Source organism: Catharus ustulatus, chromosome 5 (assembly GCF_009819885.2).
Source record: "Catharus ustulatus isolate bCatUst1 chromosome 5, bCatUst1.pri.v2, whole genome shotgun sequence".
Classification (NCBI taxonomy): Eukaryota; Metazoa; Chordata; class Aves; order Passeriformes; family Turdidae; genus Catharus; species Catharus ustulatus.
In genome coordinates this window covers 2,531,627-2,556,020 of record NC_046225.1, presented here as the reverse complement: position 1 = coordinate 2,556,020, position 24,394 = coordinate 2,531,627, and the positions used below count along the sequence as shown (strand labels likewise).

Here is a 24,394-nt window from a genome sequence, read left to right as displayed (position 1 = left end):
CTTAGAGAGAGTTTATAGTCTAAGGAAGTCTTTTCAATGAGAAAACACAGATGGCAAGAAAAACTCCAGTATCATGAATTTCAGTAGAAAATGGAAATAACAAGAGGATTGAATTGCTGCAGACTTCTGCAGAGGCTTCCTGGGCCCCACAGATGTGAGCAGAGCACTTGGGCAGGATTCATTCAGCTTTGGCCACAATTAGCTGTGCTGATCATTGCACCAGTGTGACAAATGAACAGCCATAAAACATCCATTCAGATTTTCCACCCTCACGCAGCTACGCACCAATTGCACAAATTCATCAAAAGCAGCAGTTATTTTTTCACAGCCTCTGAACACATTTGGTAAGAGTAAAAAAAACCTAAAAACCCACAATTTTTTCTAATTTGGGGGAAAAAAAAGAAAAAAGAGAGATATACAACTAATATATATAATTAATGGATTAGACCCTTCCAACCAGATTTTTTCATCAGGCACCTGTGGTGTCAGAAATGTCCTGGAGAACAGTGGCTGTGTTGGAATGTGCTCACGATTTAGCCTTTATTTTAGAAGCAAAACTTGGAGAGATAATAGAAAAAAAAATAAAATATCTAACCTAGCAACTGTATTCTCAGAAGGGAAGGAACAAGGCACAGGATTGTTCTGTCAATACTAAGGAATTCATTTAATCCTGCCAGCTAAACAATGGAAAAGCAGAAAGCGTTCCTGGGTAAATGAGAAACAATTTTGCCCTTCCAATAGGGAATTTTAAAACAACATAGAGGCTCTACAGCATTTGTACAGTTGTCCCAGGGCCACTTCCCAGCTCTGATGGACAGCAGCTTCCACTCCCACCCTGAGAGCACTGGAGGTGGAGAGCAGGCAGGGTAATGAATATGGGCACGGGAAATAAAATGCCATTCGGTGGTTTTGTTTCCCCTTCAATCAAAGACAAAAATGTTTCTGTCCAAACACTGACTTCGTTGCTTTCTTTAGAGATATTATATTTGGAAAATATTTGATTATCCTGTCAAGAACATTAAAGTATAAACAGATGTGCAGAGTGGAAAGAGAGTAAGAGTGGGAAAAAAAGCGATTTTCAGACATATAAATGATTTTGCTTCAGCAGCAGAAGGGTCATGAATATGAATAGCGCTGAATTCTGGAGAAGCCATTTGTCATTATTAAAATTAGTGCTTTGTCAACACAAAAATCTCCCTCCCAGCTTCCTCCTGGCAGCACAAACAGCTGCATTAGGGAATTATTATCAGGGAACGGGGCTGTGGTCCAGCCTGTGATCCACCCCGGGAGGAGGGAGAGGGATGAGCCACTCCGGACTGGAGGATGCACTGCCTGGCCAGCCTGACAGAGCTGCAGGGATCAGCACGTGGAAACCTGGCAGGTCTGCGTTCCACAGCCCTGCCCTCCCATTTGCACAGAAATCCAAGGGGCTGCCATCCAGATCCGTTGTGGTGGGAGAGGAGAGAGCAGTCAGTGCCCTCCCCACTCTGCAGGAGCACCACGGGCTGCCCCCATGGCTCTCTCATGCACAATGCTCACTGTGCCCCTTGTGCTAATTCCTCCCTTCTGGCAAATCTTATTAAGAGGTGAGAAAGCAAGGAAAAAAGCCCTAAGGACTGTAAGCATCAATTTCCTCTCAGAGCAGTGGAATTCCCACATGGCACCCATCTCTGGCTCCTGGGCTTTCCAGCCATGGGCCAGGGCCAAACAAGCAGCAGGAGGAAAGGACTAAAAGGGAACATTGATCCTATTTAATTATGGAATGGCTGAGAGGATGAGGTGGAGCACATTTATACCTAAGTTTGCTAATGGATTTTTTCATTGCAAGTGCTTGATCGATGAACAGGGAGAGTTTCAAATATCAGCAGAAAGGAATCAGCCAATGTTCTATTCCCAACACGGGATTGCCATCCTTGAGATTGTGTTACACTTCAGCTGTGCCTCCCAGAGGCAGGCGGCTAATCTTTGTCCAAAAACAAACTTCCAGCTAAAGCTGTGCTAAGTTTGGCAATTACAGAAAGTAAAAAGCTCTTTGTTCTGCATTAGTAGGGCTGTGCATCCAGAGCAAGCACACAAACTCTGAGTACAGAATGCAGTTTAAAGGGGCTGGTTTATATTCCAATATTTTTTTAAAGCCCTTTGTTTCTCTCTACTAGATGCTGCAGGTTCCATTTTCTATATAACACGAGCCTGCATTCCATATAGAGAAAACACTGTATATCTAAATTCTAGATGCAAGTGATGTGAAAGAGCCCTAGAAACAAAAACCACATGTGAAATGGTGTGATGGTCCTGCCATTAATTTACAAACAATCTGATATCATCCATGCTCTAAACATCAACAGCTGAAACCCAGCACCTTTCATCCCCAGTGACTTGGAGAATTAAATCCTGTTTTATTGCATTAATAATAATGCAAATAATAATGCACCATATCTGAGGAGTTTTCACTTCCAAAAAGACCAACAGAGCAAAAGTCAAAAGAGATATCCAAGATCTTTTGACTCCATGAAAAGTGATTAATTGGATCTTTTAAATTGGTTTGTAGCCTAATGAAACTCCTAGAATAAGCTAATACTCATCTCCTACAAGTACATTTTAACATTAAAAGCAATCCTATCCATTTTCAAGTGTAAACAAAGCACAAAGAGCACACAGATTTACTTGCATACTTCATTTGCTGCAATAATATTAAATGTCATTGGCAGACCCTTTAGCACTGATCAAACAAACACTCCAGAGACGAGGTGATATTCTCCACCAACATTTCCTACGAGTGTTTTCCTTTTCATCACTTTAAAACAGTTTGCAGGAAGAACTTTTCACATTTACAGGAGTTGAACCAGCAAGGATCTGTTTCTGTTGGCTGGGGGTCTGTTTTGGGAGGAGAGGATGATTTATTACCTTCCTGATAAGTTTCTGGGGTAGTACTTAGAGACATGCACCAAGTTCAGGGTAATTTTAAGATTCACTCTGTTTACATCAAATACTTGGGGTCATAAAATGCACAGGCACTGGAATCCACCAGAACAATCCACAGACCAAACAACTTGTACACTTTCCAATCTCTGCTTAGCCAAGGCCCAGAGCAGAATAAAAGTGAAGAATCAATCACCTTTTGTGGCTTAAAGTGTGCAGAATGCAAACCCACTGCAGAAGGGCCATGAGGGACACTTTCTCCTAAGCTCCATCTGTCTCCCCCTTGGAGGAGTACTAAAAGCCTTTTAAATAATTTAACCAACTAATGGACACATTTTCAGACTCTGGGGGCTAATGGTTAAGGAAGCACCACCTTGGCACAGCAAGAGGGTGAGAGTGGGAAGTGGTGGCTTCTTATCCCCTGATGTGCTGGGGACAAGCCTGGGACAACAGAGCAGGAGCCCACTGGAGGGAAAGCTTGGATCAGTGCTAACAACATTCCTGAGACACACACAGGTATTTCAGAGCATACCTGACCCACAATCCAGGCTCCAAAGCAGTGCTGCCTAAACACTGCCCCCCATGGTATGCAAGGCATCACTCAAACCATATCCAACAGCCCTCCAGCACATTAATTCAATTAATTTTGAATTTAAAAACTCCAAATTCACTGACCTGAACGTGACTCCTGTAGCAGCTTTCAAAGGAAAAGAGGGCAGGTGTGCTGCACATGACTTTATAAACTCCTCCCCATTCCTACTCATCCTAAGCAAGGCTCACCTGGACACAATAATCTCTGCAAAGAAAAAAATTTACCTGGCAATCAGGTGTCCTCACTGTCCACAGCTGACTTCTGCAGTATGAGGTGCTTCAGTTCCCCAAATCTGCCTGCAGCTCTCATCAAATTTCACTGCCAGTCCATCCCCTCTCAGACCAATGCACTGACTAAAACAGCCAAGTGACAACATTCAGTTTGGTGCCATCTTCATAAAAGTAAATAATGACAATCTAAAAGCAGCCACAAACATCAGTTTAATCACCTCATGGAAAGAAAATGCTGGGAAATACATTTGTCACATTATTCTTATAAACTCTCTTTATTCCTCTGAAATAAATCATGAGATCTACAAGGCAGTGGCCACATAAAGACTGATAAAAACCAAGTTATATCAGCTTTAAGGAGAAAATAAGACAGAGATACTTAGCTGAGATACCATCATTCACAAAGCCTGGGGGTGTTTCAGTGTCAGAATTTATTCCCCTACTTACAGCCATGCTATTCTAGACAAACCAGCCAGCCTGGGGGGAAACAGCACATTGGGTTTTTGGTGTGCCCAGCCTGACAGGCTCCTCTTGCCCCCAGATCAGCATTTTCATGACCCACCTGTCCAACTACGGGAACGACCGCCTGGGCCTGTACACCTTTGCCAACCTCGCCAGCTTTGTCAAGAGCTCCACAAACCTGAGGCTGCAGACACTGCCCCCCGTGCAGCTGGCCCAGAAGTACTTCGAGCTCTTCCCCGAGCAGACAGACCCTCTCTGGCAGGTAAAGCCACCTCCTCTTCCTCCTCCAGCTGCAATCAGCTCCTTGGAACCAGCATGGGAATGTGATGTGATGTCAGCACTGTAATTTAATGGTTACACGTACCTGATCTTCTCTGAACCGGATACCATGAGCCGCACTGGCATAAATCCTTGGTGGCACCAGGGAAACCTGGTTATTTAGGGCTTACACTGGCAAAAAGGTGCAGAAAATTTCCCCTCTTATTTTTGGCCCAGCTACAAATGAAGTATAAATCTATAATATTTCTACTGGGCTGCAGCAATTCCCATCAGTTGATGATTTTCTCCATCATATTTTGTGAATTTTGCTCACCAGCAAAGTGTATCCTCTGTTACCTGTCAACGCTATGCAAAAGCATCATCTGTATGATAACTGCTTTGAAGAGCAGCCAGTCCCAACCTCTTCTGCAGGGCCTTTTGTTCACAGGTTTTTATTTTGCATTCATAGGTAGTAGAAAGATAAGGAGATGAATAATATCCCACATTTCTATTTTGTCTTTCCCTTCTGCATTCTCACGTAAATTAAAATTGGCACTAAGCCCCATGCATCCAAAACCATTCTGACAGCTCCAAAAGTAATGCCTTGAAGCTATTCAGAGGTTTCCATTTTAACCTCAAATGGAAACGTGATTAAATCAATGTTTCAATCTCTTTTTTCCCTTTTTTATCTTTTGTGCTAATGACTGAACCTAGTCCTCAGTCATTCAAAACCATTGTACACACACTGTGGGATTTTCCTACTCAGTGTGGGGCTCTGGCATTAGTGCATAACCCTGCAAAGATTTCAGATCCCCCCAGTGTGACGTCCACAAGCTCCTTTCCTCCCTCAGAACCCGTGTGATGATAAACGACACAGGGATATTTGGTCCAGAGACAAAACTTGCGACCACCTGCCCAAATTCCTGGTGATAGGACCCCAGAAAACAGGTAAGAAGCACAAGTAGAGCTTTTAAAAAGTTTCTACAAAGTCAAAGTTTTGTTTGGTTTTTTTTAATATTTCCTAATATAATCTCTTTTTGTTGTCATAGGAACAACAGCCCTTTATTTATTCCTTCTGATGCATCCTTCCATTATCAGCAATCTCCCCAGTCCAAAAACTTTTGAGGAAGTTCAGTTCTTCAACGGCAACAACTACCACAAGGGAATTGACTGGTAAGAAGAACGACAAAAACGAGGTGTTTGTTCTTAATACATGGAAAATCACAGTGGAGCAGCTCCAGGAGTGGGTGTGACACCGCCTTAATTGCTGGATGAATTCGTTATGCTTGGAATGATCAGATTGAAAGAGAATCTAATTGGTAATGATGGGACATTTAATCAAGCCCCTAGTTTTGTTTAGATATTACAGAAAGAATTTTCTGAGTTTTCACACAAATGAATGCAAGAGGCAGCTCTGTCATGAGTTCTGTCTTCATGCTGAATAACATCTCTGTCTTGTCATAGCTGTAGCTGCACTGACTTATGCTCTGTTCCTTCCAAAGTGGCTTTTCATGAAGTAAAGTTCTGTTTATCTCTTCACCAGAATCCCTCCAATCAATTTTAAATGGAAAAAGACCATTCAAAGCCAAAATTCAAATCTTGCATTCTGAAAGCATCCAAAAGCAAAGATATGTCAGTTCCAAAATGAAGTGCTTCAACAATGTTAAAATTAAACAGTTTGACATTTAAATGTTGACATTAAATGTTGACATTTTGAAGCTTTTCCCATTTTTTTTTTTCTGCAGCTTAAACTGAACTCACTCCAAACTGGTGAAAGATATCCCTTTGACACTGAAGTTATTAGCAAAAATCCCATCCATCACAGGAAAAACCTAATTACCAGACTTCATGAGGGCTTTAGCTATTACCAGCACCACCTAAGAGCCAAGATGCATTCCCATTATTCCAGTCTGGGCTGAGCTGAGAAATTCAATTTTGCTCCTTGAGAATTATGTCTGAAAGTTCACCTTCTCAGCCACCACGAGATGGGAAGCACAGGGCCACGACCCTTTTGTGCTCCTGCTAATCCTAACAAGTCTCTTCCCCTCCCAGGTACATGGATTTCTTCCCCACTCCTTCCAACACCACCACCGACCTCCTCTTTGAGAAAAGTGCCAACTATTTCCATTCTGAGGAAGCTCCCAGGAGAGCTGCTTCCCTCATCCCCAAGGCCAAGATCATCACCATCCTCATCGACCCGTCCGACCGCGCCTACTCCTGGTACCAGGTACGGGATCCTTTGCCTCAAGGAGTGCACAGTGGAATCAGCATCAGTGGGAATCTGTGTCCTTGAGCAAATGATGGGAGTTCTTGCACAGCACTGGCACCGTGTGGAAGCAGCAGGGTGCTGGATGCCAGCCTTGGCAGTTGGCACCTGTGACACCGGTGTCAGAAATGATGAAACTCCCCAGCACAGAGCTGCCACCAGCTGGAAACAAACAGTTTAATCTCAATTACAGCTGACAGGGCAGAGAGGGAGAGCAGTGCTCCTCGCCCAGGGAGATACACAGGCAAAGGCAGCGTGGCCCAGCCAGGGAATCAGAGCTCCTGATGCTGAGGATCTGAGCCCACATCCCTTCCCCCAGCTGTGAGCTCAGCAACGTGCAGCGGTGCACAAATGGACCCAGAACTTCCTGAAGTTTCCAAGGAGTTAAAAAGAGCTGTGTCTGGAGACATTGGCTTTTTTCTCTCCTTGGAAGCAATAGCAAGCCTGTTGTTTTCCCCAGGAAGCTCCAGGATGCTCTTCCTTGCCTTGTTCTGAGCACACACCCTTCTGTAACAAAACCTGCACTATTTAAAAATTCTATTTCTAGAGAAATGTATAAGCATGCTTGTGAAATACGGCGTAGGCATGCACACAAAGGAAGCACTAAATGCGGTGTTAAAATAGATTAATAATGTTGGAATAAGCATGAAACACATCATTTCTGATACTGCCAGGGAGTTCTGCAAGGAATAAAGCGTGGCCAGGGGCGGCAGTTTGCACCCGTGTAATATCTCACTGGCAAAGCAGTGAACAGTGACTGCTCAGTCTCCAGGGCAGCCGGGACTGAACGGTGTCCCCACCCTGCTCCTGGGCTGCCACCCCTCTCCTGCCTGGCAGAGGTGGCACTGAGGGGGAGCCGAGAGCTCCTGCAGCATTCCAGCCTTCATCTCCAGCATCCTTGTGAAATATCTCAATATCTCCCCAGCACCAGCGCTCGCACGAGGACCCCGCTGCCCTGAAATTCAACTTTTACGAGGTGATCACGGGCAGCCCCCGGGCGCCGCCCGAGCTGCGGGCGCTGCAGAGGCGCTGCCTGACCCCCGGCTGGTACGCGCTGCACATCCACAGGTGGCTCTCGCACTTCCCCGCCTCCCAGGTAAGGCCAGAGGAGTTCCCAAAGCTCCTGCGGCCCGACAGAGCTGCAGCTGCAGCAGGAGACGGTGGGGGAAGGTCTGGCAAATCCGTTTAGAAAATGCCAGGGTTTCTTCTAAGAAGAAATTTCATCCTGCTTCCCACTCAGTCCCTACCATAGGAAGCTTTGCATTTATTTGATCCTGATATGGAATTGGCCTTTCTCAGGGCTGGAGCACAGATTCCTTCTTTTGCCCCTCTTCCCTCAGCTATTTCATTGAATTGTCTTTTATAACCATTGCCATAGATCTAAAGAATATTTCCATTGTTGAAGCAACAATAATAAAATAACCTAAAGCAAACAAAAGTAGCACTACATGCATGGGCACTCTTTATGCAAGGACATGGTGATATGTCAGTTCATATCTGCTCCTGCTGTATGACAAAGCTGTGAAAGGCTGTTTCATGAGTGAGCAAACGAACAAGGATCCCCAGAGACTGCTCTGGTGGGACAGAATTTTGCAGAAAGGAGGCAGAGCTGAGTGTTGCCTGTTTTCTCAAAGACCTGGGGGAGAATAAACAACAAAAAGAACTAGCTCTGCCTTCTTGCAATCCTCATTTTTCTTTTTATACAGCCTCAGTTGCACTACAGAGAGGAGAGGCAGGTCAATCCCATTTCCAGGAGAGGGGAGAAAATCACAGTTAGTCATTTACTTCCTCCTTTCATCTCTGGCCTTTCCACTCCTTCATAAATGGGGAGGGAGTCCTGCCCAGAGCTGGCAGCAGGGCAGTGTTGCCCTGGGAGCAAACAGGCCACATCTCCTCCTGGCCCACCTCATCCCAACTTACTCCTCCAAAGGAGATGGGGATGTCCTGGCAAACTCTGAGCATCCCATGCCCTGTTCCCTGGGCTCTTCCTCTGCCCTCACCTGGAGCTGCTGCCTTCTCTCCTCAGGATTTCCCACAGACACATCATAAACCTCAACAATATTTTACATTCTTTCTTTATCTCATCTTCTCAGAACTGTCTCAGGTTTGCCTTGGGAGGTTTAAGTCCTGCATTTGAGCAAGGTGCACACACAGATCACAAGATGCCCACCTATGTAAATTCAACTCAATAAACTAAAAAGTAAACCTAAAAAGGAGTTCATCCACGTGAATGTTTTTAGCACTGTACAAAGTCACGAGCTAATTTAAATCCAGGTAGTCACAGAAGTGAAATAATGCCTTTATTTTGTGCCACATTTACCCCTGCAGTTGCTCATTATTGATGGACAGCAGCTGAGAAGTGACCCTGCTACTGTGATGGATGAAGTGCAGAAGTTTCTGGGAGTCTCTCCTCATTACAATTACTCTGAAGCCCTAACGTGAGTGTATTCCTGTTTTTATCTGCCCTGTGGGATCCCAGGGCACATTCCCTTCCACCAGGATCCCTAGATTATTAATTACAAACAGACAATACATCAGGACAACGATAAGTTTGAAAAGCTTGGGGTTCTCTTCCATCAGTTTCCAGGAGCTGAAGCCTGGAGTGTCAGGTGTGGAAAGTTTGGCTTAAGTGTTTTTATCATTCCAGTGGGAGCCTGGTGGCAGAGGTTGGGTTAGAAGCACTTGTTCCCTAATCCCATTTTCCTCTCTGGATTTCCATGTATGGCTGAGACTCCTGCAGGGCCAGGACTGGGCTGAATTCCCCTCTCCCCTCTTAGTCCAGCAGAAAATCGTAAGAAGCTTTTGCCCTGAGCCTCTCTGTGTGAGCAGCATCATCTCCTTACAGCCCCAGCCCTGGGATATCTGTGGGCTGGGGAGCCTGCCACTGCTTTTCCAATCCCTGTGCAAGCAGAGAGCATGAGCTCACATGGAGTGGGAAGCAGAAAAGTCTCTGCTTCACCTTCCCTGCAGGCTGCTCCTGAGGGAAACACAACCACGGACCTTCCGACTGCCCCACGCTGCTCCTCTCTGCTTACAATTACCATTTATTTAATGTTTCCTCTCCTGGGAGGGTTCAGTTTATTTATATCAGAGGTTCAAAGTAAGACTTCAGTGCTTTAGAAAGTTGTTCTGCCAAAGCCTTTTTCTAGGATAAGAATTTTGGATTTCAGAACGCAATTTTTTAAGTCACTGGTTTCCAAAGTGGATGGAGGGGAGGAGGAGTCTGATCAGAGCTGAGCTATTGATGTCTGAACAACTCACATCTGCACATCTGCAGTGCCTTCTGCTGGCTTTTTAAAATCCACACCCACAGACATACATCTTCCTTGCTGGAACTAAATTAAAGTCAGTGGAGTCGCACAGCATGAAGAAATTTGGCCTCTCATACTGGTTTGGACAGGAAAAATGGATTGTAAACAGATCCATAAAATTATGCACTCCCTGTTTAGAGGCATCAAGAATGCAAATGTGCTGTGGGAGCACAGACTTCTGCATGGATTTGGGATGGAAGGGGAAAAGGCATTAAAGTGTGTAGCTGCTTTCTGGCAGGGCCTGTCGAAGGGGAAAAGATTGCATAGGATTGTTCCTGGTCATTACTGCCTGACAACTGCACACCACACATTGTTAAAGGTGTCAGGAAGCAGCCTAAGGACCCAGTCCTGTGAACAGCACTGAGCAACAAGTCCATCACCCTGAGTAATTATGTGAAAGTCTTGCAGGAAAGTAAAATCAGCCCAGGCAGGAGAGAGGCACTACCCAGAGCCGTGGAAGGGGAGGAGAGGGGACACACAGGCAGGGCTGGAGGAAAACACAAGGTGAGAGGAAAATGTTCTCCCTTGGAGCCTGCTACATTCTGTCAGAAAATGAGAGAAGGATCCTCATGGTGCCATGCTTGGCTCTGCCCTCCCAGGCATTCCCTGCCTCTGGCAGCAGGTACTGCCTTCCCAAACCCTGCCTCTCCCCCAGGCTTACTCTGCAGGGAAGGGAAGATAACCAGGCCTCCGAAGATTCCTGCTGACAGCTCTAAAACGCTCCCCTGTAGCTTTAGCCTTAGGGCTATCACTATTTTTAAATAAATACTTCCACTGTGCCCAATTACATTTACAGAAGCCCTGAGAGTTCTGTGATTCCTGAAAGCTGAGGGTTGAATTCAGCCCAAACTGCCTCACCCTCTTTTCCCCTTCACAAACATGCACATCCTTTTCATAATATTCAATAAGCTCCTTCTGAGGCAGAAATATTGTTTGGGGCATAGTTTTGCAGTTTCCCTTTTACCCAGCACACAATATTGCTGCTCCTCTTGGGAAATTAATGCAAGGCAACTAAAGCATTTCACCATGCAAAGAGCAGATGGGAAAGGCCAAAGCAGAAATGAATCTATCATCAATATACCCATTTAATCAATGATTTATTTGTTTTTAATTGATACAGCTACAGAGACAATTTAGGAAACAAAGGTCAGGCCTGCATTAATAGGCTGGGCAAGCAAAAGCCCACACAGAAGGTTCACCCTTCTCCTGAAATTCTCTCACTTCTGTAGAGCAGCAAATTGCAGGTGCACCCGTGTTGTACGGACAGAGCAGGGGCAGGAAGGTGGTGTGTAACTAATTAACTCCCTGTCCCAGCCAATTACCCTTCATCCTTCTCCAACATCTGCTGAGCAGCAGGAATGTGCAGTGTTTGGATGGTTTATGCCTGCTGCAAGTCCCACAGCAATAAATCCCAAACTTAACGCCACGTGCTGTTCGTTCCTCAGCGTCTCCAAGCCTTAATCTGAGCCTCTTCTATCTCTGCCTTTCAGCCATCACAATCACACTGCACGTTTCAGATAAGGGCTGCTAAGACAGTGTTTATGCTACAATGCCATCTTAGGAACGAAAATGGTGTTTAGATGCAGTGATAGGGAGCAGCCAGCTTCTCAGGCAGGTTAAATCATCAGCACCCAACCTTCCTTAGGAGACCTGCAGGTCAGCACTTCACCTGTGTGTTGGACAGTAGAACAGGAATTACCCAAGGCAGGTAGAGCACAGAGGGAAAAACTTCCTGCCTCTAGGCACTTCCAAGGCACATTTGTGGGGAAAAATAAATCCCCAGAGTTTACACAGGAGAGGAAAGCTGTCCCCCACTCTCCTCAGAATTCCAGTCATCCAGAGAGATGTGTGCAGCTGTAATTGTGGGCTAACACTGATGTCTCAGTAGCCAGGAGCTGTTTCTGTAGCAAGGTCCTTTAAAAGGTATGATCCTCTGCAGGTTCGACCCTCAGAAAGGTTTCTGGTGCCAGCTATTGGAAGGAGGGAAAACAAAGTGCCTGGGGAAGAGCAAAGGTCGGAAATACCCACCAATGGACCAAGAGGTAAGGGCTTTTCAGACATTTAAGGGAGCAGTTTTAATATTGACCTCAAATAAACACGCTGACTTTATTTTTTGTTTCTGTATTTTCACTGGATTGATGTTTTTAAAAATCAGAAACTCGAGCTTTGAAGGGGAGGGCATTGAGTGGCCCCGTGAGATCCGTGGGCTGGCTTTCCTTTAACCCGATCTCGGTTTGTTCCCCCCGGTTCAGTCCCGAGCGTTCCTGTCGAGCTACTACCGAGAGCACAACGTGGAGCTGTCCAAGCTGCTGCACAGGCTGGGGCAGCCGCTGCCCTCGTGGCTGCGCCAGGAGCTGCAGAAGGTCAGGTAGCCCCGGCGGGCCCGGCCAGGACATCCCTGCCCCCGACCCCGCTCCTCCGGCTCGCTCACATCAGGACACCGCCTCCAGGACACCGCTCTTCGCAGCCAGAACTGACCGACAAACCATAAGAGAATAAATTAAAAAAGCCCCGAACCCAAACCCGACAAGTGTTCGTATGCACGTGCTGCCGGTGGAGCAGCATCGAGCCCTTTTGTAGCTCCCAGGAAAGCAGGCGGTCCCTGCACCGGCACGGACCAGAGACTGTGGGATGGATGGAGCTCGCACTGACACCTTGCAGTCTGGCAGACACGGGCACAGCATGGGAGCGGCTCTCGCTGGACTGGGAGGTTGGTCATCCGCTGGGCTCTGCCCACATTTGTTTTCAGATCCTTTTAAACCCCAAGCACTGCACTGCCAGCAGCCTAACACTGACAGCTCTGTTTCTCTCTGAAGCCTTCAGACCCTGGGTGGGTCATTTGGGGTCTCAGTCTGCAAGCTGGTGCAGAAAAATAACTTCATTGGCCTTTTTAAAATGTTTTGGACACAAAACAGTCTGCTGATCCGTAAACTCTTCTGTAGGCTTTTCTGGAGTTGAAAGACATACATATCTTCATTCCTGAATAGCTGCCTAAATCAGACACACACTTAGTTTTAAATATCTGCTTTTTGTGCCCACAGGGGAGTGAAAGGTTTACCAAAAACATGACATGAACTGTGCTTGGTTCTCAGAGCTGTGGGGGCAAGGTCAGCAAGGCTGGGCAGAAGCTCCTGCCTTGTCCTGTGTGGAGGTCATTGCTGACATGTGGAGGTGGTAAATACATGTATTTGTGTGTAAATACAAACACTCCCTTATCTGAGAGCTCTGCTGGCACCACAGATGACTGCAGTAATGAGAGCTTTGGATAACTAAGCCTTGGTCAGAGAAGAATATCTAAATGAGCCATTTGATAGAATTATAGCTGTTAAAATGCATTAGAATTGGCTCAGCTTTAATTAAAAGAGGACTGTCTGACTCTTGATTAAAAGCTAAATAAACATGACATTGGTTTCAGGAGCTTTCAAGGAAATGAGACAAACACTATAGAATCCAGAAAATTATTTCTTGTTCTTAGCATTTTCTATAGAAAGAAGTCTGCCTCTCCAACTCTCAGCTCTGCAATGGCACCATGTCCTGGAAATACACGGGATATTTTTATACCTCACTGTTATTTTTTGAGTTTGAATGGGCCTCACATTTCCGAGAGATCTCGTGTTCCATTGAAAACTGACATTTGAATTGACTCCTTTATGTGTTATAAAGATGAAATAACAGTATTTCCAAGTTTCATTCCCTCCACTTGTAACAGGAGCCATCAGCACAGAATTTCTCTGGACCACCATGTGACAGAGGAGCCTTTGTGAACTGTCTGGAAATGATCTCCTTTGCTTTTCTGCCTTTTTATGTCACTGACCACATAATCGTTGGGATTCTTACAGACCAGCAAAACAAAGGCAGCCAAAATGAAACAATTATTCATGGCAGCAGGGCTGTGGCTGGGAAGGATGGTGCTGCTCCTTCTTTCCTGTCTGCAAGCCACAGGATTCCCATCCTTCATGTGCTGCAGGCTGGAACTCAGCAGGAGCTGTACACACTGCTGCAGGGGCTGCAGCTGCACTTGGCTCCACTCCCCTGGAGTGGGATTCCTGAGGATGTGACCTGTGGGCCAGGCACAGGAGTCAGGGCCATGGCAGCAGAGTTGGTGATTAAAGCAGGGCTTTGGCCCTGGGAAAGCTGAGCTCACATAATTGAGGTTGTCTTTGAGAGAGAAGCAATCAGAACAGAATCCAAACCCCTCTAAATTATGCATTGACCTCTCAAGGTCTAAAATAAAGTTGTGGGATTAACTGCTCCAAGATGTTGTCTAATAAACCAAATTTGCTCTCTGATAGGGGAGCAGGCTGCCGAGTGTCCCCAAAACAAATTAAAATGGCGGAATTAGAAATTCTTGGGGGAGGAAATGGTTGTGTAATGAAAGCTGATGGGTCCAGACTCTCTGATGTGATAATAAGGCAGTGGGGATGTGCCCTGAATACAGAAGCAGGAGCTGAATGTTTCCTCCTCTTCCTTCCCCTGCTCCTTTCCCTCCCCATTCTGAGCCAGGGAGGTGGGGGAGCTTCCATCCCCTGAACAAATCAGCTGAGAACAAATGGGGAGTGGGGTGCTCATTTCCCCTCTGCTGGCCACCCAAAGGGGACACATCAACCACTCATTTACCACTCATCAGTTCCCATCAGTAACAAATTATGTTTAGAAGGGGCTTAAAATTGGTGTTTGTAGCAGGAATATGAGTGTGTGACATCTGTGTCAACCAGGGACAGCACAGGGACATAAATCAGCAGTGACCACATGGCTAATTCTAAATTTTGGGGTTTCTTTTACATGACTCTGTGTTCATGGAACAGGAATTCCCTGTCAGACAACATTTCTTACAGTCTTATTTCTCTTTTTGTGCTTCCAGTTCATCCTTTTAGTGTGACTGCAAAGGTGTGGACCTGCCCACGGACTCGATTCCTCCATCACTCTCCTATCCAGAAAAGCTGCCAAAAAGAAACAAGGATTTGCAAGCGACACAGATTCTGAAGTGTTCAGTGCTCCAGTGACTGGATAAGTTTTATAAGACTTACTATGATTTCTGTAGTATTTCAGAACCAAGGACATCCTGTGATAGAGCTGAGGAAAAAACTTCACTGTCTTGCCCAAGCTCTTTTTTAAACAATTTTCTTTCCCCTCCTACGTGACGACAGCAAATCCAGTTGAACAAATACTCGATGTTGAAACAGAAGGAATCAAAATAAATTTTGATCACTCAAAGTATTTTTGTTGGGGGGGTGGTGAGGGAGGTCAAGGGCTGTATTTGCTGGAATTGTTTTAAATAATTGATGTGCACACACCTGATTATGGGTTCTTCTCACTGCCACAGAATAAACACTTCTGATGGTGCATTACATTATCTTTGCTTCTTTCCTTAGACCCTCCTTCCCATTTCCTGAGCCAAAATCTGCCCTTCAACAACCTCTGCCATTATTTCCAATCATGCACCTTCCCAGCTCCTCCTGCCTCAGCATCTCCCTGAGGCTTCCAAAATGGTGGGATTTCCTGGCAGTGCCACTGACCTCCTCCTCCTCCTCCTTCTCCTCCTCTTCCTCCCAGGCAGGGCACGTGGATCCAGGCAAGTCTGACCCTTCACTGCTTGTTACACACATTTCTGGGCCAGCCCTCCCAAAGTTTGGCCTCCCCAAAACCCACAGGAAAGGGACTTGTGGCAGCCCCAAACAAGCTCTTGCCCTAATTAAAAATAATTTCCTTCCACTCTGTTTGAGGAATCTTAAAAGGCCCTGATGGCAGCTATTGCAAATTCCTCAAACTGTGCACTCACAAGTACGAGACAGATTTTTTCCCTCCCCAAAATCTCATAATGTTTCTATTTTTTGTTATAAAATATTCATTTGTTTTACTCATCTGTGTCAGAATGAGGTTAAATCGTATCAGAGTCAAGCATTCTTTCTACAAACCTTCCAGAACAGCAAATTCCACCTCCTGAGAGCTTCTGTCATTGAGCAAATTAGAAATGACATTACAGAGATCTCAGCACAAGTTTTGGCTTTTTCTTCTAGGTCTGCCTGTGCTTGCAGACAAAATTTTCAAAGGTAGCTAAAACTTTCAAAATATTTTAGAAGTCTAAGTCTGTCAAAAAAAAAAAAAAAAAAAAAAAAAGCTTGTAAGCCCTAAAAATCAACTGGCTTTCCATCAACCTTTCCAGGCCCAGGCAAGTTTCCTGTCTCAGTCCTATTTAATAAAACAATAGCAGAATTCTCCAAAAAATTTACTACTACAACACTCATCAATCAGACTATTCCTTCCTAGAACCTGGAAAGCACCAAAAAACTTGGGAGGTGATGTGTTTGTTTAAAGAGCTTTTTATACATGGAGGAGAGGAGAGCTCCTCTTTGTCAGTCCTGTAAATATCCAAATCCCAGTCAGAAACTGATTTATAGAATGGCAGAAATGAATTCTGCATATAATTTATACTCCTATTTCCGCTCATGAGGAATTAAAGACTTCCCAGGAAACCAGATTGGTATTTGCATTTCAGTCAGCTGCAGCTGCTGGGTGGGAAGAAAAACATTTAAAACATCTCAATAAACTCATATCTGCCACTTTGTGTTTGCAAAGCTGTTTGTCCTGCTGCAGCTCCCTCTAAGCAGACATGGGCCTGTTTTTAGTGCTCCTATTTCTCTGGGAATGGGAAGGTGACACATTAATACACAAATCTGTCTCCATCACAGAAGGGCAGCTGGGTTTATGGGCTGCTCAGAGGTTATTCTCAGCCAGGGGAAGGTCAGCAGTGGGTGGAGTGGGATTTCTCAATCTAAGATGCAATTCCATAAAATGCTGTGGGGGTTGAAAAGTGTGGTTTATAATTTGGGAGATAATTGCACGCCATCCAATTGACTTTGTACTTGCTACTTCTCACAGCCTGGTGGATGTTCTGCTGTCTTGCAGAACTTATCTGTAACACACATTCCCTGCTGGGTAATTTAGCTTCCCTTCAGAGCAGGAGCTGAGTGCAAGGAAGAGCTGGATGTTCCAGGGGATGAGTTTTTACAGAACTTGCTCTGAGGCAGATATTTATTTACAGTTTTCCTTTAATTCTGTGCCTGTGTTTCACTGTGTTTGCCTTGACTGGGGAATCATCTCCATATTAAATCTCACACCCTCCTAAGGCACACAATTCCCATCAGCATCAGTGACAATTAAATATTCTGGTGAAGGAGAGAATAAACCCACCAACAGAAAATGTTATTTAATGACATTGTAGCTGCAGCACATCTTCCTGCAGAGCTTTGTGTAATCACACCAAGTAAGCAAAGAGAAATTGTTCTGCAACGTGAAGTGTTTAAAATTTCATAAGCAATCTGATCTTAAAAAAAAAGCACAAGATCACCTTTTGGATACCTTTTTATTTCAGGAGAGTTTTCTGTCTCAGATTTTGGGTTTTCTCTCTTCCTTCAAGGAAGTGCTGTACTCTACTTCCCCTTTGTGCTTTCCTACTCACCCCCTCTCCTTGGGGCTACTTCTCATCATCAACATCTTCTCATTCACCTGCAAATTCCAATCCCAACCAAATTTCTTCCTTGGCTAACTTCTGCTCCCTGCCTCCAGAGAGGAAAACTGCAGCTCTCCCAAGGAAGCATCACCTTTCATTCCCTAGACTGTACCTAGGCCATACACACTTTAATTACTTTTAAGTTATCCCAGTTGATTAAGATGTGTTCCAGGAGTGAGCTGAGGATGTCTTTGATGTGGTTTTCCTGCACAGCCACTATTCCCAGAGTTTCCCACTGTTGCAGTGCCCAGCAGCCATGCAGGGAAGCTCTCTGGCCATAAAGCACAGCAGAGCTGCATGGCACCGTGTGTAAATCTGCCATCATTAGGCTGGGAGCTGCAGTTAAATTATAAATTGTCATCCTAAGTAGGAAGAACATTTTTATGGATCCTGGCTCACCCTCTGCAGACTTCAGCTATTTCCAGTAACTGCCACACAGAACACACTAAAATTTGTCAGCTGCTCGGAAAGGGAGAGTTGAGCCTGGAGACTTAATTCCCTTCAATCTTCTTAAAAGATATGATCCAATACCTGGGGATGAAAGCTCAGGAAGGCACAGGGAGGCAATCCAAAGCAGCCAGGACAATCAGGACGGACAAGCACCTCAGCACAACACTCAAACTCATTTCTCCAAAGGTCAGACTCACACCCAGGAAGCCACCTCTTACATTTCCCTCCATGTTAGAAATGTGGCAGAAGAGGAAACATTTGGAGGCTTGCCTGGATTGCTGTGGGAAGGTGTCGTGTCAGGGCTTTAACACAGACCACGTTGTCACATTCTTTCTAAAGCCCATCTCATGACAAGCAATTTTTTCCCCCCCTCCCACGTGGGACAAGCCAAGACATACAATTTTGACAGACATGTTTTATATTGGTGACATCCTGTGACAGTGTTTTGGCTCTGGTGTGCAAAACATCTGTAGAGCAGAGGATTTTTATTACCACAGGAGCCTGCTCAGCAGCTGAAGGTTTTAGTGTGGATCCTAAATCACCATTCCTGTAGTGCTGCAGATCCTTTTTTCCAAAATAGCTCCATATTTTCATAAACCCCCAAGTGCTTTTACTTAAGGCTTGGCACGCTCACGGAATGGAGCCAAGCACTGATCAGGCAGGGAGGTGAATTGTGCAGGGTGAGCCCATGAGTGGGCTCAGAACAGAGGCAGCAATCAGGAAAATATTGTCATTTAGAGTGCTTGTTTATAGGGAAATCCCTGAGGAAGAGAACTGTGTGTCCTCTTGGAAATCTTACCTGTGCACAGAAAATTTCCACAAAGACTTCACTGCCTTTACAGCTCTGACAGTCTGCAAACTGCAGCTCTCAGAAGCTGTCAGAAAAGCACAGGCTGGGCAATCCTCACCCTTCCCTCCACAGCCAGGCACTGACACACTGCACAGGGACCTGTCCAGGCTGTTCCCATCCTCTGCAAATGAGAAACTCATTTTATCCCCTTGACAGAGACCACCCTGGGGAGCTGAGCTCTGAGGGAAGGGAAGTGAAGCCCTTAGCAGCAGCCCACTCTGTGTAGGTTTTTTTTATAAAACATTATTTGACAAAACACCGAGTGCTAAAGTAGAAATATCCCTCGCAGACTTGACTTTGCCATGGACCTATTTAATACTGGCACATTAAACACGTTTTTATTTTACACATTAAAGAATAATAATTCTGGACACTTAACAGTGACACAATGAAGACATTATAAAATTTGGTAATGGACAATAAAACTACTTTCATAAGTGCCCAACCTTAAGTACATCCATTTTCTGGTTTCCTTCCAGTGTTAAGTTTTGCACTCTTGCACCTCCAATTACAGAGCTTAGTGCCCATTTAAAATGACTCTATTTTGCCCACAGATAATTCCCTTGCATTTTGGCTGCCTCTTCCATTTGCCACCTGTTGATTAATGGCCTCAATAATTTATTTCTTTGTAACTCTGTTGTTTTTCCAATGGAAGAGCTGAATGGTGGGGCAGACACCCATCCCCCTGTGTAATAAAGATGCAGAGGAAAACTCTGCAGTGTCAGGATTACAGAAGGCTTTCCCAGAAAGCAGGGGCTGGGCACTGCAGGGAAGTGTCTGCTGGCACCCGAGGGGAAAGCTCAGAGATCCAGCTTGGCCCTTTGCTGCACTGCTGAGAACCAGCACTGCACTCAGAGACTGTGGGTGGGGAGAACACCGTAAAGGCAGGGAGAAATGACTGGAAACAGGGAATAGGAAATGAGTAACACATCCCTGAATGAGAAAGCACTTCTTTGGAGAGAGAATTCTGCCTATGGAAAAGAAATCTGGGGCTCCTAGCAAACCAGCCCAGGAAAACCAAGCCCACGAGATGCTCTTCAGGGTCCCTCCCAAGCCAAAGCCATCCCCGAGCCTATGAACTGCCATCTAAAATCCAGCTGACCTGACACCTGCAGCATTCCCCAAATTAAAAAGCATATTCCAGTCTCTCCTCACAGCACACAGGTTCCATGAGCTCTGGCAGAGGGTTAAGCTTGTGTCTAATTTCAGAGGCGACTGCGATGTATTATTTTAGCAAGTGAGAGTAGGAGAAAATTGGCAGCGGTGCAAAGAATGAGTCCTCAGCCAAGGGAATTCAGTGGCACAGGGATTGGATGTCCTACCTCAAGAGGTACTTCTGCAGGGCCTGCAGCACAGGAGCAATTCCAGGTTTGGATCCTCACTGTTACTGAATGTTGGAGGGGTGCTGGAGGTGCTTTCAGACACGAGCCAGCTGCTGGAAGCCCAACCAGCCTGGCACGGCTTCACCAGGAATTCCCACTGCTCTGGGAGCTCCTGGGGTCCAGCACAGCATCTCCCACGGACAGGGACATCCCTGGAGGTGCTGACCCACAGCTCACAGAGGGGTTTTTTTGGCTGCAAGTTCCCAGGGAAAGCCAAGGCTCCCCTTTGGAGGCCGTGTCTGCCTCAGCACAATTAGCGCAGTGAATCGCACCCGCGCTCCCCAGCCTCCCAAAATTACCAAAACTGGGAATCCAAATCTGATCTCCAACTGCTGCTCTGGAGCTGGAATCATTCAGGGTTTAAAAGCATAATCCTGTTATGGTGACAGAGTTTAAACATTTCCCTTCTCCACCGGAGCAAAGACGACAGCCAGCACCACGACGGGATCCCCACACCAGGCTGGGAATGCTCAGGAGGAGCCTCTGGAAAATCCAGCTGCATGGCTGTAGCTACAGCCAGGGCAGGGGAGGTTCATGCCCAGCTCTGCACTTCTAGCACCACAGGAAGGAGAAAATAGGGATTGAAGGAGAAAACAGGGATCAAAGGGAAAAGCCGCGTTAATCTCCAAAGTCCCAAATCGCCGCTCCAGGAATAAGAAGCGTAATGCCCTAAAATCCTTTGGCTGATCCCAAGAAGCCAGGATGACTCAAGGGTCTTGAGTCACAGACCACGCAGGAAAAGCTGCTCTGTGAATGGAGCTGCACGGAGCAAAGCTGGAGTGAGGCGATTAGGGCTGGAAATCAGAGCAGGTGCTTGGAAAATTCTGACAAATTTTCCCAACTGCTGGAGCTGAAAGTCACCAGAAAAGTTAGAGATTAAAACACAGACCTCAAAATCAGGCATTGTGCCTCAAAGCAGCTGCCAACTCAAAATTTAATAACCACATTTACACACATTTGCTTTGCTTTGTCTCCTCACAGCATTTCCTGCTGGTGGGTAAAAATCCCAAATTCATTACTGCGATAAAATCATGAAATCAGGGAATCCTTAAGGTAGGAAGAGACCTTTAAGATCAAGTCCAAACATTACTATTAAAAGAAAAAGGGGAGGTGGGGAAAGCTCTGCCAAGACATTAGCTAAGGTTCAGCCAGATTTAGCTAGAAATTAGCACAGCATTCAACTTCTCCTTTCCTCGCACCTCTGAGTATCTTGCAAATGTTTAACAGTGAATTCACAAAGTGACCTTTGGGTTTTTTGGGCTCGAGATGAGTATTTCTTTAGGCAAGGGGAGAATGAAAAGTGGGATAAATACATGCCCATAGGTGCAGAGTATGACAGGTTAAAAACAAGATCCCCCCAGTGCAAAGTTCTCCTGTGTGCCAGCCTTCATTTCCCCACCAGCCCAGCAGAGAAGGAGGCACGTTTAATTAAGTGCAGGGTAAGTATGGAAAACTGAGTTGAAGAAACAAGGAGGAATAGGATTATTCTAATCCAATATGACATAATTAAATGCAGGAATCAAAGGCTCTTAGTGGCACAGAACTTGTTAGAGCCTTGAAGTGGGTATTTGCACTTTATTCTGACATGCTGCAGCCTCTTCACAAAACCAAAGCTTTTTCAGAAGGGATGAAAAGGTGACAGAGACTTTCCTAAATCACTTGGGAAAAGGCAAAACAAGCAAAAACCCTCCATAAAACAACATTACAGCAAAAGGCTGTTCCTCAAAAACACCCAGTAAAACAAAAGCAAAAAAAAAAAAAGCCCTGACAGCACTGATGTTGAAATTATTTTGAGATCTTTTTTCCAATTGTGTCTTAATAATAATAATCTTCCAAACTATTGGTATCGGCTACCAGAAGGAAATTTGCCCTCTGCAAAGATGATTCCAGGGAATGCCTGAGGAACAGAGGATTTTAGGCATTAATGAACTCATGAACTGGCAGGTGTATTTTGTGTCTGAGCTCCAGTTTTGGTTGGGTTAGTTTTGGTGGGTTTGGAGGAGGGGCTGGAATGATCTCACACCATCCATGGTGATTGATGTGGCTCAGGGATCTGCACCACCCAGGGATGATGCCCTGGAGCTCACTCCCTTCTCCCAGGCAGGTTTATAATTTCCAGCTCCAACCCCATCCCCACACCTCCCAACACTGGCTGCAATAACTGCATTTAATCCCAGGAACCAAGCTGGAATGTTCCACTTGTTTCACTCACATCCTTCACTTCTCAGTGCCCCCAAAACACGAGAGGCGCCTGCAGATGGAGACAATTCCAGCTTCTGCACTGACTCAGGAGATAAACAGAGGTGAGTCCTTGAGGGGTGGCCTTGCTGCCTAATTCTGAATTATGCTGAGCACAGCCAGCATTCTGAGTGGGGAAAGTTGTGCCAAGGCAATGGCTGGAGTGTTTGCAGGAGTGAGGTTAAATCCTGGCACTAGCTCCCACTTTCCATACCAATGAAAAGTAATCCAATTCATTTTTTCAATAATTCAATACTAAACCAAATTCTGATTGGATTAATAGAAGGATGTCAGGAGTTGTCTTCCCAGGGTTGGGGTTTGGGGATTTTTCCTGTTTTGACATTCTTTCCCTTTTAGCTGTCATCCTTGTTTTCTCTGTTCCCAAGACGGGAAAAGAGGACAAGAGGTCAAAAGAGAAATATATTAGATCTGCCCACTTGCTAAAAAATAAAATAAGACCCAACATCCCCCCCAAGCTCTTATCATGTTGTTTGGTTGGGGTTTTTTTTCCAGCTTCTTAGATGAAAAAATAGAGAGGAAAACCAGGGCATTTCTTTCCTTTGAACAGGCTGAGAGACAGAGCGGGAACACACAAAAATTTATTGTCATCCCTTTCTGGGTAATCAATACACCTGAAGAAGTGCTTCCTATCGATCCCCCAGCTCCTGTATCCTTGTGCTGGTGTCAAAACCACATCCAAGGATCCTGGGTGGTGTAAAAACTGCAAATAAAAGGCAACGTGTCTGTTGTGATGTATTGATTACTTGGCTGTAAAACCATTGGGAAGAGTTATCCCTGGGTGCCTGTCTTTTATTGCTGCCAAAGGCACGGTGCTCTGCTTGGAAGCTCTGTGATACTCACAGGGACCAGATATTTAGGGAAGAAGAGCTCTGGGAATAAATACTGTGGCTCATTTTAGCTGCCTGAGTATCAAACAGATTTTTTTCTGGCAGGCTTTGTTTGGAGCGTGAGGAATCGTCTGTCTCCCGCTGTGGAAAATCTCCTTTCCCCCAGGGGAGCAGTGTCAGGATCGCTGAGGACTTGGCTGCTCTGTGGCTGTGGATGGGCACAGAGGGGCAATCCAGCCTGACTCTCCCTCAGCCCCTCTCCCACTGAATTCCCAGGCTCCTTCTCCCCTGCCGGGTGCACAGCCCCACAGTGCCACCTTGCTCCAGGCAGGGCAGAGCTGGATCATTTCTCTCCTGACTCACACACCACTCCCCAAAACGTATAAATGCATTTAAAAACCCCAAAGCAATAAAACAAACCCACCCTGCTCACCCCAAAGCACTTTTCCACCATCCAGCCCTGGTGCAGACAATAAACTTTTCCATCCCAGCCCAGGAATTGGCTCCCTGGGCAGTGTTCCCAGGATTATAAAGCCCTCTGGTGCTGCCCTCCACCAGCTTTCCCCCTGCTGACCTGTGAGAGGAGAGGGCTAAAAGTACCCAGGGACTCCCAGAGCTCCTGGGAGTAGCATTTATACACTCCTAAAATGAATCAATGTTCCAGGGCAGAGCTGCCACGGGCAGTTCATGCCCTAAAACCTTACCAGGAGCAGGCTCAGTGTGGTGTCCAGGTGTGAAATGTGCTGGATTGTAGACTTGCAGCTCCTTCCAGTCTCAGACACCTCCTGCCACCCTGCCCAGAAAGCAGCTCCAGGAGGTGACTGCCACCCCTGGGGACAAACCTGACACAAAACTCTGCTCACACAGGTGCTGGCAGCCACTCCCAACCCGGGGCTACCTCAGCAACACCAACCTGAAGGGCACAAAAGGTGTTTCCTGCTGGAAGATCGCTCCTAGTGGGAAGGCCAGCTCTCCAGGGCAGTGCTAGAGAAGAGAGAGAAGTTTTTAATGCCCTTTAAAAAAAAATTCCACAAGCAGGAAAGCCATAAAATCCTGAAACTTGCTTAATAAAAGGCTG

General features: G+C 45.7%; 1 protein-coding gene across 1 annotated transcript in view; it reads left to right on the top strand.

Moving 5' to 3' along the window:
* Positions 1-15,388, top strand: part of LOC116996644 (bifunctional heparan sulfate N-deacetylase/N-sulfotransferase 4) — a 67,090-nt gene extending 51,702 nt beyond the window's left edge. The window contains exons 7-15 of the mRNA XM_033060518.2: positions 4,283-4,465; positions 5,313-5,409; positions 5,511-5,634; positions 6,514-6,688; positions 7,653-7,823; positions 9,056-9,165; positions 11,978-12,080; positions 12,291-12,748; positions 14,900-15,388. Coding sequence (XP_032916409.1) covers positions 4,283-4,465; positions 5,313-5,409; positions 5,511-5,634; positions 6,514-6,688; positions 7,653-7,823; positions 9,056-9,165; positions 11,978-12,080; positions 12,291-12,410 — 1,083 coding nt within the window. The 3' untranslated portion in view covers positions 12,411-12,748; positions 14,900-15,388. The remainder of the gene's footprint in view (positions 1-4,282; positions 4,466-5,312; positions 5,410-5,510; positions 5,635-6,513; positions 6,689-7,652; positions 7,824-9,055; positions 9,166-11,977; positions 12,081-12,290; positions 12,749-14,899) is intronic.
* Positions 15,389-24,394: the final 9,006 nt, after the last annotated feature.